This window comes from Myotis davidii, unplaced genomic scaffold (assembly GCF_000327345.1).
Source record: "Myotis davidii unplaced genomic scaffold, ASM32734v1 scaffold147, whole genome shotgun sequence".
NCBI classification, from domain to species: Eukaryota; Metazoa; Chordata; class Mammalia; order Chiroptera; family Vespertilionidae; genus Myotis; species Myotis davidii.
The window spans coordinates 8045810-8059184 of NW_006383010.1; the positions used below are offsets into that span (position 1 = coordinate 8045810).

At 36.4% G+C, this 13375-nt stretch overlaps 1 protein-coding gene across 2 annotated transcripts in view; it reads left to right on the top strand.

The window, feature by feature from the left end:
• LAMA2 (laminin subunit alpha 2) overlaps window positions 1-13375 on the top strand; it is a 491338-nt gene that overhangs the window by 274725 nt on the left and 203238 nt on the right. For both annotated transcript variants that reach the window (XM_015557822.1, XM_015557823.1), the window contains exons 17-18: window positions 2593-2720; window positions 10490-10576. In XM_015557822.1, coding sequence (XP_015413308.1) covers window positions 2593-2720; window positions 10490-10576 — 215 coding nt within the window. The remainder of the gene's footprint in view (window positions 1-2592; window positions 2721-10489; window positions 10577-13375) is intronic.

Genomic DNA, 13375 nt, shown 5'->3' on the forward strand with positions numbered 1-13375 from the left:
TGGTCTGTGACTAATTTAGGAAAAAAGACCCCTTTGGCTCTCTGGGGTGTAAGCTGGGCCGTGGGCCTCAAAAGGAATGCAGGATACGGGCGAATGGACATACTCGACTTGCTTTCACCTCAACTTTCAAGCTTCTTTTTTTTTTTATTATTTATGTTTGCCCCTAACATTAAAAAGACAGGTTATGAAATTTACAGATAAACTATTTTTTAGTTACCTTGGCTTTGAAATCTGATTAGAAATTAACTAAAATAGATTTTGATATTAGTTCAAAAACCAGACCTCTGTTATAGTGTGGACATATATGAAAAAGTCATTTTAACTCAAAGTCCATTTGAAGCAACCCAGGAAACATTCAGAGCCACATGAGAAGATTGCATACTGCCTCCTTCTCATTGTTCTATGTGATGTGAACAGACATTTGGAAACCACTTTTGTAGCAGGACATCTGTAAAAATAACCAGAGTGAAGTCATCAGAGCAAACCTTTCATCTTTTACAACTTGATTTCCAGTATGTTGTTGTCTAAGGCAACTTTATAGTTACAATTGCAAAGACACTTGAGTTTTAAGATTAATTTTATTATTTCCATGAAATGAAATACAACATTAGGAAATATAAGAAGCTGCTACATAGTATTTCTCCTTTAAATCAGTAGTTAAAAAAACAGGGTCTCTGAGTTGTACAGGTTTTCAGTGAAGTTTTGGAAATACCATTTTCAACAAGGTTAAGACAGTGTTTTATGATTTTATGATTTTATTTTTTAAAACCGCTAAGTCTTTGAAGAGATCATTTTGATCATGCCATTATGATAATAGGCAAAGATTATTGCAAAAACATACAATTTTTTTTTAGTGACCTAAACCCGGAAACTGAAAGGAACTAATACAAAGATGAAATCAAAGAAGAAAGCCTCTCTTCGAACTGACTCATGGTTTGCACATTCCATCTGAATATGCTTATTTAGAAAACTGTTGATAGTGAAGCTAACCTCTATGCTATCTTTGAAAGAGGGTTACTAAATAAATTTGAGACAGAATTTAAATTACCTTAAAGAAAAACCTATTTTCTAGTATAACCAGATACTAAAGAATCACCTCTTCACCTGTGGTTGTGAAACTGTCATGGGATTTCAGAGTTTGAAAACGCCATAAATCATAGGCTTTAGCTCCCTCATTTTGCAGAATGAAAGTGAGAGGTTTCGAGAGTTAAATGATTGGATTCTCATTTAATATCTTCTGCTCGATAAAGAATCTGTTTCTCTCCCCGGGGAACATAACAAGCTATGTTCCAAAGTGTGTATTTTCTGTGTGTTTTTATTAAATCCACTTACTAAATGTAATTAAAATTGAGCTTCTTTGAAATATACTGAAATATATACTTAAAAATATACTGAAGTAAATAATAATTCAGGATTTTCATTAAATTAGGGTGGCTATCCCAGTGGTCATCCATTTTACTTTAGTTTAAAATGAATTTATATTTTAGCTATTTCCTATTTGGTTATTGGTCATAACAATAAAGTTTTTACACCCCTAAGCTCTGAGGAACTCTTTTCAACATGAGAAAAAATTATAATCATAAATGTTTGTAAAATTAAAAATGTATTTTAGTCATAATGAATCCATACTTATGATATTTAATAAGCATTAGATATGTTTTATTGTACCATTAGAGACCAAATAAATAAGTTATGTCTGCATGATGCCAAAACATGATACAAATTTATCAAATTTTGCTATCAAAAATTTTGTGGCTAATTCTACTGCTTGATTAACTCGATTGTTCGTCTTTAAACCAATCTTGATGAGTTTTGTGAGCACAGCCTGAATTGATAAATGTACTTTAATTAACATGAAGAAATCAAGCTATAAATTATCATTTTTTTATTTTTGCAAAGAACCTGGGCTCAGTAACTGCTAGTTGACAGGAAAATGCCGTTTTAGTTTTTTAAAGATTATCTAAGGGAAATTGTAATGTGTCTTGTGTTTTCAATATGTATTGGAATATATTTAATTTTTTCCAATATTCTCATTGTTTAATATGCGTCAAACAAGCTCCTCACAGATGTAATACATTAATGCATTGTGCAATTCACCAGAGCCCACTGAGGTCCAAGTTAATCTCTGCAGTAAGAGGGTAATGGTCCCAGGGGATTTGTTTGATTAGCCACAGTTTTCATTAAATCAGCAGTTTTAAGCTAAAAAAATTGAATTTTTACCTAGAATTGGCTACAGTTGCCATTGAACATATTTTGTTCAGGCTCTATGACTATACATACTTACATGTGCATGAACAAGCACATGTATTTCTTCAAGAAAAAAAAATTCAATCTAAAGAAAGAAGGACATAAGATGTGCATTACAACAAAAAACCATAATTAATTTCAGTCATCTTTTCATAAGTTGCATATGCTGAAACTAGCATGTATTAAATTAACTTCTAATGCTATTTCCCAGCTGTAAAATTGACCATTTAATGTGGAAAATTATTATTCCTGGCAGGGAACAGACTAATGACTCTGTAGAACTATTTTTGGTAACATGTTGCTTGAGACCAAAATCATAAACTTTGATGTGCATTTCTTTCTCAGAACTGTAGAGATCACACAGGTGGCCCATATTGCAATCAATGTCTTCCTGGTTTCTACGGCGATCCTACTAAAGGAACTGCTGAAGATTGTCAGCCCTGTGCCTGTCCACTCAATATCCCATCAAATAAGTGAGTAATAAACTTACCTCTCTAAAGAGCTGGGCATCCAGTTCTCTAAGTGAATTTTTATATGGAATGTACTCTTTCTCTTGTCACACATAAATAATAAATATATGTGTAAGTTTCTTGGGAATGTCATATGCTTAAAATATAAAATATTTATAGTTATCACTGTTTATTCTGCAGAATTTTGAATACTTTAGCTATAGTTTTGTTGATTTAGTATATAAAGATGAAATTCAAACAGAATTTCAAAACTAACTCCAAAGAACAGATATATTTTATACAAACATATGCAAATGCCCACGTGCACACATACACACATGCACACATATACACACACACAGAGTTTTTGTGAGAATTACATCAATTAAAATACACAAAGCACTTAAATCAGTCGTTGGTCATGGTGAGCCCAAAACAAGGACTAACTATTATCAAGTAATTTGCTCAGTCATAAAATACTAAAGTACCAGAGCTGGGCCCTGGACAGTGTAGCTCAGTTGGTTGGAGCATCATCCTGTGCACTGGAAGGTCATAGAGTAGATCCCTGGGCAGGGCATATGCCAAGCTTCTGGGTTCAATACAGGATGTAAGAGAGATACAGCCAATCGGCGTATCCCTCTCTAAAAAATCCATTTAAAATGTTTTAAAATAAAATATTAGAGTTGGAATATGAAGTCCATGTGCTTTCCTTCCACTACAGCCTACATTGCAGACTTCTTTAACAAATACAATGCATTTTATGTGATAACATTAAAAGTAATTAAATGGGAAATTGAGTTCATGTATATTAGTGAACAAATCACTTCCAAAGTTTGGAGCATGAGCCTGGGTGGGCACAAAACTGAGGAACCTTTAGCAACAAAGGGTGTCATAGAAGAGGAAGAAGGCACAAGGGAAAGCTACTGCAAAATAATGAATATAGGAGAACAAATTAAATCCCTTCGCAATTAATGGTTAGTGGGGCCTATGTTGACTATAATTTGACATGAACCTTGCTCTCTGGTGTATTTGTGAATGATTGTATCACGCAATAGAGAACTTGTTCATTCACTATGGCTGAATGAATTCTGCAGAACCATTTCATATAGACGAAACCCATTGCTCAACACTGTCTTTCACTGAAGAAAGTGGAGGGATTGCTTTTCTCCACTGATTTCTGTTGTACTTCTTCTCAGCCAGAAGTCACAGGGACCAGCACAGCTGTCAATCCAGCAGAGCTGGCCATTTATAGTGCCATATGAATCCCAGCATAACAGAGTTGTAGAATTACCTAACTAATTGAATATGTAGAGTTTATGGATTAATTTTCAAACCTGACCAACATGACTACAAATGCAGAGGGGCCGTTAGGGAGAGAACTTTGTGTAACTGTTGGCATTCATACCCCGTCCTTTTCTGTTTACTATGCTTCTACCTTAAAATGGGTTCTAAGTGTTTGTGAAAGGAAAGAGAGTCAGCAAGCGTTAGAACACCATTCATCAGTGTCAAAGGGATTGAGGTCCCAGGGCCCAATGAGTGTATTTCCTCAAGTCTGTGTATTCCAATTTTGTATGATTGTACAGATTTTTATTTTTTTTAAGAAAATTCAATAGTAACAATATCAGTTATACCCAAGTATTTAAAGATCCTTCATTTTTCAACATGGTTACATGCACGTACTTTTGTCCTTATAAGTAGAATCAGGAATAGAGTGTAACCTATTTTAAATTCCAGCTTTTGGGATACAGGGATAATTCACTTATTTATAAAATCCTGGAAGTTTGTATCCAATATTATAAAGTCTTTTAAATTTAGAACAATTGGAAAATTAACATAGTTTACTGCACAAATGTAATGAAAAAAGTTTATTTTAATCTAATAACCTAAGTTTTCTTTTAAAATCACTAAATAATGGGACACAGTACCTTAGAGGAAGTCTCCTTTTTAAGCGTTTTTTTAATAGTCATTACTGCTATTTTAAACTCTGAAGACTAAATTGAACATAATATATTGAATATGGATATATTGATATGAATATGATTGTATGATATATCAAGAAGAAAAAGAAATCAGCTAGAGATTGCTGCAACCTTCATCTACAAGTTAAAGCTTAGTGATGGTTTTACCTTGGTGACTTATCTTTTTAAACTCTGATCATAAATCTTATAGATCATAAGCATTTTGGATCTAAATTTCTTACATAACATTGCTAAATAAAACAGATGTGTAGAGAGATAAAGATAAGTATTGGTATACTTATTTTGATGTATAAATACAGATAAATATGTAACATTTAAATTATATATCCTATATAAAAAAACCCTAATATGCAAATCAACCAAATGGGGGAACGAACGGTCGCTATGTCACACACTGACCACCAGGGGGCAGACACTCAATGCAGGAGCTGCCCCCTGTTGGTCAGTGCTCTACCACAGCGGGAGTGCCACTCAGGCAGAAGAAGAGTCCCAGACTACAAAAGGGCGCAGGCTGAGCTGAGGGACAACCCACCCCCAGTGCACTAATGTCATGCACTGGGCCTCCAGTATAAGTGTGTGTGTGTGTGTGTGTGTGTGTGTGTGTGTGTGTGTGTGTGTAAATTTCATCAACTAGTTATAGTATCTGCTCTTTGCTTAGCCTCATCTTGGTGATGTATATATTATAGCTATAGATTGTAACTAGATCATGAAATTTACTCTAGAGAAGCAAATAAAATTGTAAATATTTCAAATGTTTTATATTAATTTCTGACATCACATAGCTTATAGATTAAATATTTTATGAAAAAAAACACATTATTATTTATTCTTGAATTCCTGGGATGTGTTTGAATAGATATTATATTCATAGATTTTCATCAATTACATGATAAAATTAGAGACATTCTTGGCACAAAGCTGGATAGAAGGCAGACACTCAATAAGTTCTACCTATTAATATTATGAATATGTACTTTTTTGTGTGCATCAGGAATGCTAAAATTTATCTTCCTGAAAGAATGGACCACTTCTAGAGCTGACTCTTGGATTCACTCAAGGGCCATATTGAATTATTATTAAAATTAATAGTTCTAATAGAAAATGTTATTTTCTAATATTATGCTGAGGCAAAAGGTAAATTTAAGTAAACATTCAACAACATCCTTTAGAAATTTTAGAGTGTGTTAGATAATTTAGAGTACTTTCCTATACCATGTTTTATGTCCATATGGGTGATTATGATCTATCGTACTAATTCCATAAACCAGAAGGGAAAACTAGACTCCTGAGATATGAAATGACTTGATCATGATCATAATACAGCTTGCTTGTGGCAGAACCAATATTAGAACCCATATATTCACCTCTCTGTTCTTCTTCTAATGGGGCTATAGAAATAGAAACAATTTCAGAGACATGGAAGAGAAGCAAAGAAAAAAAGTTAAATAGAATTTAAGGTTATACAAACTGTAAATGTTCATTGTAAAAATGACCCTGGGGTTTGGCAACCATTATGCTAACTCAATGTAAGGACTCGGGCAGTTTATTTTTTTTCATAGAAAACAGTTTATTTTTTAAATAATGGGAAAATAATAGAGATAGTAACGCTTATCATATGGTAAAGGGCTTCTCCACCTTTTCCAACCTCTCCTGCAACTGGGTTGTGGCTGTGCAACTACTTCTGGCAAATGTAGGTGCAGTTAAGAGCTGTCCATGCTCTTTCTTCTCTCGCGCAGGTCCATCTTGAGGAGGCAGCATGGCAAAGTGGTGGAATGCCCATTCTTTGATATCTGAATGAATCTGTGGGACAGAGTTCCCTACTGATAAGCATTAGCTGTGTAGTATGAACTTGAAATAAGCCTTTCTACTGCTAAGCTAGTAAAATATTGGAGTTTATTTGTAACCATGGATATCTTTTCCTATAGTAATTAGCTAAAAGTTGACCTGTGTGCCTTCCTTGTGTTTACACCTGCCTCCTTTCTCAGGAAGTGCAAGTGTAATTATGTAACGGGTGACTAAATACCTTCAAATTTAAACAAATCAATCTACTTTGGCAAAACATTTTAAAGTATTAAATCACAGCCATGATTTACTGTGCCACTGTAAGAGTTTCTTTCCTACATTTTTAGCAAAAAAGGCTTTATTAAGTAGATCATATTACCTCATTTTGCAGAATGAGAAACCCAGGTTTAGAGAAATATAATATCCAAAGACAGAAAATAACCCAATTCTAATTACAAAACCCAATTACAGACATTAATTCATATTTCATAGTATTTGAAGATAATTAAAGAAATATGTGTTTGGTTAATGGTTTTCCTATGAATATATAAAACAGAGATCACTGAACTGAAAAAAGAAAACACTTATGAAGAAACGTCAACAATTCATGTGGCCCAAACTGAAATCATGAAGCAAATGAGTCTTTCCTTCAGTTTTATTCTCTTCTCAGGCCTCTGCTCCTTCTCATTCCTTTGCAGCTTCTAACTCTTTTGGTTTCTCTTTCCCTACCCAAGTGTTCTAGGTTACAATTAGTTAAAAGAAATTCTTCCTTTTTGTATCTACAAACACAAAGCATGCCCTGCTTGTCTAACCCTAATGATGGAAATGTTATGCCAGTCCCATGAGGCAATTTGTTCCCTCTTGCAATAGCTGTGAGATAGCTTAAAGCCGTATGTCTATCTGCCACTACCAAATGAACATACCTTATACAATAAATTTTACACTTTGATTTGATTTGATTTTTCAGGGTTTTTTTTGTCTTTAACCTTATTTATTCATTTTTCTTTAAAAAAATTTTTTTTATTGATTTCAGAGAGGAAGGGGAGCGGAGGGAAGAGATAGAAACATCAATGATGAGAGAGAATCATTGATCACCTGCTTCCTGCATGGCCCCTCCTGGGGATCAAGCCTGTAATCCAGGCAATTCATTTTATCTTATTGTACATCTGTTGGTAGGTAGAATTAACTTATTTTGGAGTAGATTCATACATAGTACACACACACACACACACACACACACACATCATTATAACTATAAAATTCCCTGTTCAGCCATTAATAAAAATGATTTCCATGTGCATATCTTCACTATGTACATGGAAATCAGTCCAAAATTAGCTTCTCTTTCTCTACTTACTTGTGGAAACGTTTGCTCTTCTTTGGTCTATTGTGTCTTCTGTGGCAGGTAATAGATACTTCAGGAAGTAGAACACTTCCTCTGCCAGTGTAGAGCTGGCCAACTGGACATAATCTTGGAAGCACTTGAAGTCAACAATGATCTTACAGTTCCCTTGTTCTGTCACAACAGCTAGCTTCATATTTTGGCCAAACTCAGGCCAATTTGTTGCATTTGCCAATCCAGATTCTATAGACATTTTTTGTTTTCCGTGTCTAATTTTCATTCCCCCTTTCTTTTGGTATTGAATGCCATTTTCTTCATAAGTATATATTCAATTATAGTGATCAGGGAGTGAACCCTCAGTTTATGTTGATTTAAGAACATTGAAGCACAAATGCAGTTATATTTTATGAGGACATTTTATTTAAATGTATCCTGTCAGGTATTTATATGATTAAAAGTTTAAACACATTTTTTTATAAATAAGTTTAATGTTGATTGGATAAAGAGAGAAGACAGCATCAGATTAGAATTCAGAAGCCCTGGATCCCATGCTAAATTCTCCTAGCTATGACCTTGGGCAAGAAAAAGTATGTCTGCCCGAAGCAGCTCATAAAATTTGGGGAAAATGCAATAAAATTATTTGTAAGAATCACTCTGAAAATGTAAAGCGCTAGTGCAATCTTATATATTATTGTCATTGCTTAATTTTTTCCTGGGAAATAAAAGTATTGACTTTTGTCGGTGACAGCATTTTACTTGACTTCTGTCAGCTCTAAGCAATGCATGAGTATATTAGAAACTTGAAATCTATTTTATAAATAGTTTTAAAGTGTCAGAAGCCTTGCCAAGCACCTTTAACATGACTTACGATAAGCAGATTTAGGATTTTAAAAAATAATTGGTGTCTTTTTCCCTCAATCACTGTAGTCCCACATGGGTGGGAAACCTTTTCCAAAGATGAGGAAATAGTTATAGAATGCCAATCTTAAAGAAGGCATACACACATTTTTTTAGATTTGTCAAAATCCAGTCCTTCCTTTTATGTGTGGAAACAATAGCAAATCACGGGGTGAAGAAGGGAAATCCTGTTCTTTTCACTTTTACATGTGCCTTTCTTCTCAGTGCAGCCATACTCCTGCCAAGAAACTCACCCACCCTGAGCTCCCTTGGGTCACAGGTGGCAAGCCACAGGCTGCCTCTGAAAGATGGTTCTCCTCTCACAGAGCTCAGGCCGGGCTTGTCTTGGTTCTGCTGTTGATGGCAGCCACCAGAACCCCTTAACGTGGAATATTTTAACTGGGTAATATTTGTAAACTCAAGATATCACAGACCAAGCTCCCCACCCCCACCCCACTCTATGTCTCAACAGATCCATTTAGACTTTCCACTGAGTGGAACTGTTTAAAATGTTTAAACTACTTGGTTCTGATAGCTTGCTACTATAAAAAAAATTATGACTATTAAATTGTTGAGGGCTACTGTGAGTTAAACCAGAAGAATATTCCTAACAGCGCCAGTGATCTGATCTGCACAAGTGAAGAAAGTATTCTGAAGTCATGCAAGTGTCAGGAGCGGAATGAGACTGGGCCTTGCAATGTTTAATTTGTTGTTCTGTCTCTAATTCAGTTGGCCATCAAGCAACCTCTACTGACTTATCCTGTCATATATAATAGAGAATAAATCTATTTAGTGAAGGCAGAACGGGAGAAAGATTAATTGGGGGCATTTCCCTTTAAAATGGTAGAGCAGCAGAATTTACAGAATGTGAAATGGTGGATGGCTCTTCAGAGAGCCATCATGTCAATTTTGGGGTAAGGGTTCATGCATGAGAGGTTTCTCTCACAAGGCAAAGAAGCGTGGCCAGAGTTGAACATATTGTTGCAGGCTAAAGCTAACATTCAGTTCTTTACTTGGCTGGTTTTAGACTTGGTGTTCAACTCTGTTCCTTCAGACCCACATGGGAAATACGTGCAAGAAGAGAGGTAAACTCTGGGACCTGCCAGAGATGAGAAATGGGAATGTTGTTTTAGTTCCTTTGGTTTTATTATTGCACACTTGATCTCTTGTGAAAGCTTTTCGGAGGCTTCCTTCTGTGTTAACAGCCTGCCCATGAGTACATATGGGCAGCAACCTTCACACACATATGCACACATGTGCACACACATGCATGCATGCACAGAGGCATGCACACATGTTCATGCACATACATTTACACACCTTTGGTAGCAGTACTGAAAGTAGGAACCCCATTACCACCATCACTCCCACCACCACTACCATATACTGAGCTTTCCAAAATCTCAACATTTTTGGGGGGCTTCAATTTCAGAAGGATTTGGCTGGAAAGAGAGAATGCAAGGCTGTATTTTGCCAGGCCTGGGAATCCCTAGAAAGAAGCAGTACAGTCCCACTTGTACTGATGATCACGGGCCCAGAACAGTCAAAAGTCAGTTACTAACATGTCACTGGGATATTGCCCTCTATTGGGCTGTATTCACATCTGCAGAAATAGCAATGTCATTTCATCCTCGATTGGCCAGACCCTAATCTCGGTCCGTAAGATGAGAATGACCAGCCTGTACCCTTTTGTCACAGCAGCACCAGAGGAAGAGAAATGAAAAGATGCCGCTAATAACTCTGTGTATGTGCTTCTTCCTTGTCTCTGTTGTTTCCCAACAACATCAACATAGCTTTAGCCCGACGTGCCATTTAGACCGAAGTCTCGGATTGATCTGTGATGAATGCCCTGTCGGGTACGCAGGACCACGCTGCGAGAGGTAAGCGCGAGCACCGCTGTCTTTCAAAGTTATTTCTGCCTGGGGAGTCATAAAACCACAGGCATTATCATCCTGTGCACTATCTGCCGCCACACTCAGTGGAATGAAATAAAGTTTCTCACCACACTTGTCCAACAGGTACATTATATGTTTATAGTTTGTTTATTCTCTAGAAATGTCTCTGTAAATCTCCACTCAGAGAATGTTTGATTCATGTTCTAATCTTAAAGGTTAAGCATTAACCTACAATCTTTCGAGAAAGTATTGCTCAAGTGGAAAGTTATGCACTTTAAGATTTATCTTACTGTCTACATTGCCACCATTGCTTTTTAGCTTTCTAATTAGCTTTTTGTCCTTAAATTGTGGCTTAAATGTGTAGTTCATAGTTTAGCAAGTAGTTCATAATTTACCTTAAATATAATTTGAAAACAAATAAAATGTAATTTATTATCATGATTTATATCCTCTTCTGAGTACTTCGAAGCCAGCATTGTGATTCCTGTTGGTTTTACTAGGCTGCTTTGCCGTGGAGCCATGGATATTTTTCCATGTAATTTGTGTAATTATTTTCCCTCCTGAAGTCTTTCTGAAGAAAAGGTTCTTCTGGATTTCAGTTTCAGTATGAAAACAGTACAAAATTCTCCCTTGATACCACTGACAAACACAACACCTCTCTGGTTTTAGCACTGAAAATAGCCCCCTCTGCTGTCATCACGGGGGGCGGAGTTAGGATGGGAGGCAGAGGACGTGACCTGCTTTCACCATCATCACGGAAGCTAACACCACAGAGGGCTCTCTCTGCCTGTCTTCTCCTGTCCTCCTGCCAGCCATCACCCCTGTTTCAACCAGGGTGCATAGACGAAGCAGGGGCCATTCTCCCAGAGAGCGTTTAGCTGGCAGCTAGCAGTCCATGGGCAAAGTGCCAATGACAGTTCCTAGCAGCAACAAGTACTCTGTGACTGTGGCAGCATCTGTAAATTAGTAATGGAATAACAGAACTGAAGTAAGAAGGATTTATTTGCCATCGAGAAACTGAAGGTCTTTAATTGTGTTTGAAATAAGAGGACATGTGTATATCACTTATGATAATAGTAGAACATACCATTTCCAAGACAGATTTACATCAAATGCCTGATGCCCGCCCCCCACACTCACACACTCCAGCTGATGACAGGCAACCTTTATTATTATTATTATCTTAGCTACTGGAAAATGACAGCTGCTCTGTCATACAAAGCCATTAAATCCACCTACATAGGTGAGCATTGTCTCTGATGTTGCTTTGCTTCATGTTCTATGTTAGATACTAGTTTCTGAACCATCTATAATTTAAAATATTACATTTTGTTTAATAAACATTTGTTTAGCAGCTACCATATGCTAGGCACAGGGTTAGACAGAGCATATAAAAAGATACTTTGTACAGTCCTTGCCCTCAAGCAACTCACAGCTTTAACTTTGGTGAAAGTGGTCGAATGGATTCCGGAGAGAATTCCAATCTGAATAATAAAAATCACCAAGGAGAGAAATTCTTGGCAAAAAGCATGATTTCCTATCTAAAATCTTTATTTATCTGATTAAAGATGGAAACGCACATATGCAACTTATCAAATGGCATGTCTTATCTCCAAGTTTTTCAATCAAAAATTATCTTAAATTATTATTATATAGAGGAGGGGATGTTACAGTTTTCTAGCAAGAATTTGGATTAGGGTTTTCCAAGAATGTTCAGGGTTTATCATTTCTCTGTATTTATATAAGCCAGAAAGTCCCTTAGTTGGGTCCAAAAATGTTTAGGAGAAACATTTTCTGAGATATGTAGGCTTCAGTGGAAGGGAGGGGAATAAGAGTTAGAGAGAGGAGGGGATAATCAAAAAAACTTGTCATTAAAACTATTCTGTAAGTGAATGCTGCAATCAGGTTATGCACATCATCTACATAATATCAGCCCTGGAAAACCAAAGCAGTGTTCCCTAAATCATAGAGGTTCTAGGAATAGAATTCTGTGATCACGTAAGCTTGGGAAATACTTATTGACATGTTAAAAGTTCTGACATGTCCGTAGTGAGGAAATCTGTTCAATTTGTTGAACTCAACAGTGTAGAGTCTTAAGTGACCATCCAGTCCCTGCTTTTATCATATTGCAAGAATGCTCAAGTGGACAGGAATTATAACTTTACATTCTTTATCTCAATTTATTTTCTATTCTGATACTTAATTAGCCATAGGCGGGAGCTGTGAGAGCTTTAAAGTTACACAATGTTATGTGTCAATTAGATCTCAATTATTTTTTTTTAAATGAGTTTTTCCCCCTCTCCTCTCCACTTCCAGGCTTGAACCCAAGTCCTAACAAGCTTACTAATGCCAAAAGGCTGAATGCTTGTGTGTGTGAGCATGCTTGCACGTGTGTGATTATGTGCATATTTTATGCAATAAACATATGGAGGGTCAAGCAACTCTGAGTAACTCACCCGAGTGTGTTTCTGCTGACCTCTTCCTTTTCCATGTCCTCTTGATCTCCTTTCTCTTCAGGTCTAATATCTCTATGCATCTTTTCACACCATTCAGGGGGGCACAGAACTCATTCTGCTGCTTTCATTCCACTGGTAATCACCAGCACCTCTGCTCGCATCGCTACTTCTCTATCTGCCTTTCCATCTCCATCTCATTTTCTCTTTGGGGATGAATTTTTATGAGGTGCCACATTCATAAAAATTGCGACTTTCAGAACCTGGAGTCCGGAAGATTCCTATCTGCCCTGCTTTCTTGACTATTGGATCCCTTCACTCTGCCTGTGGC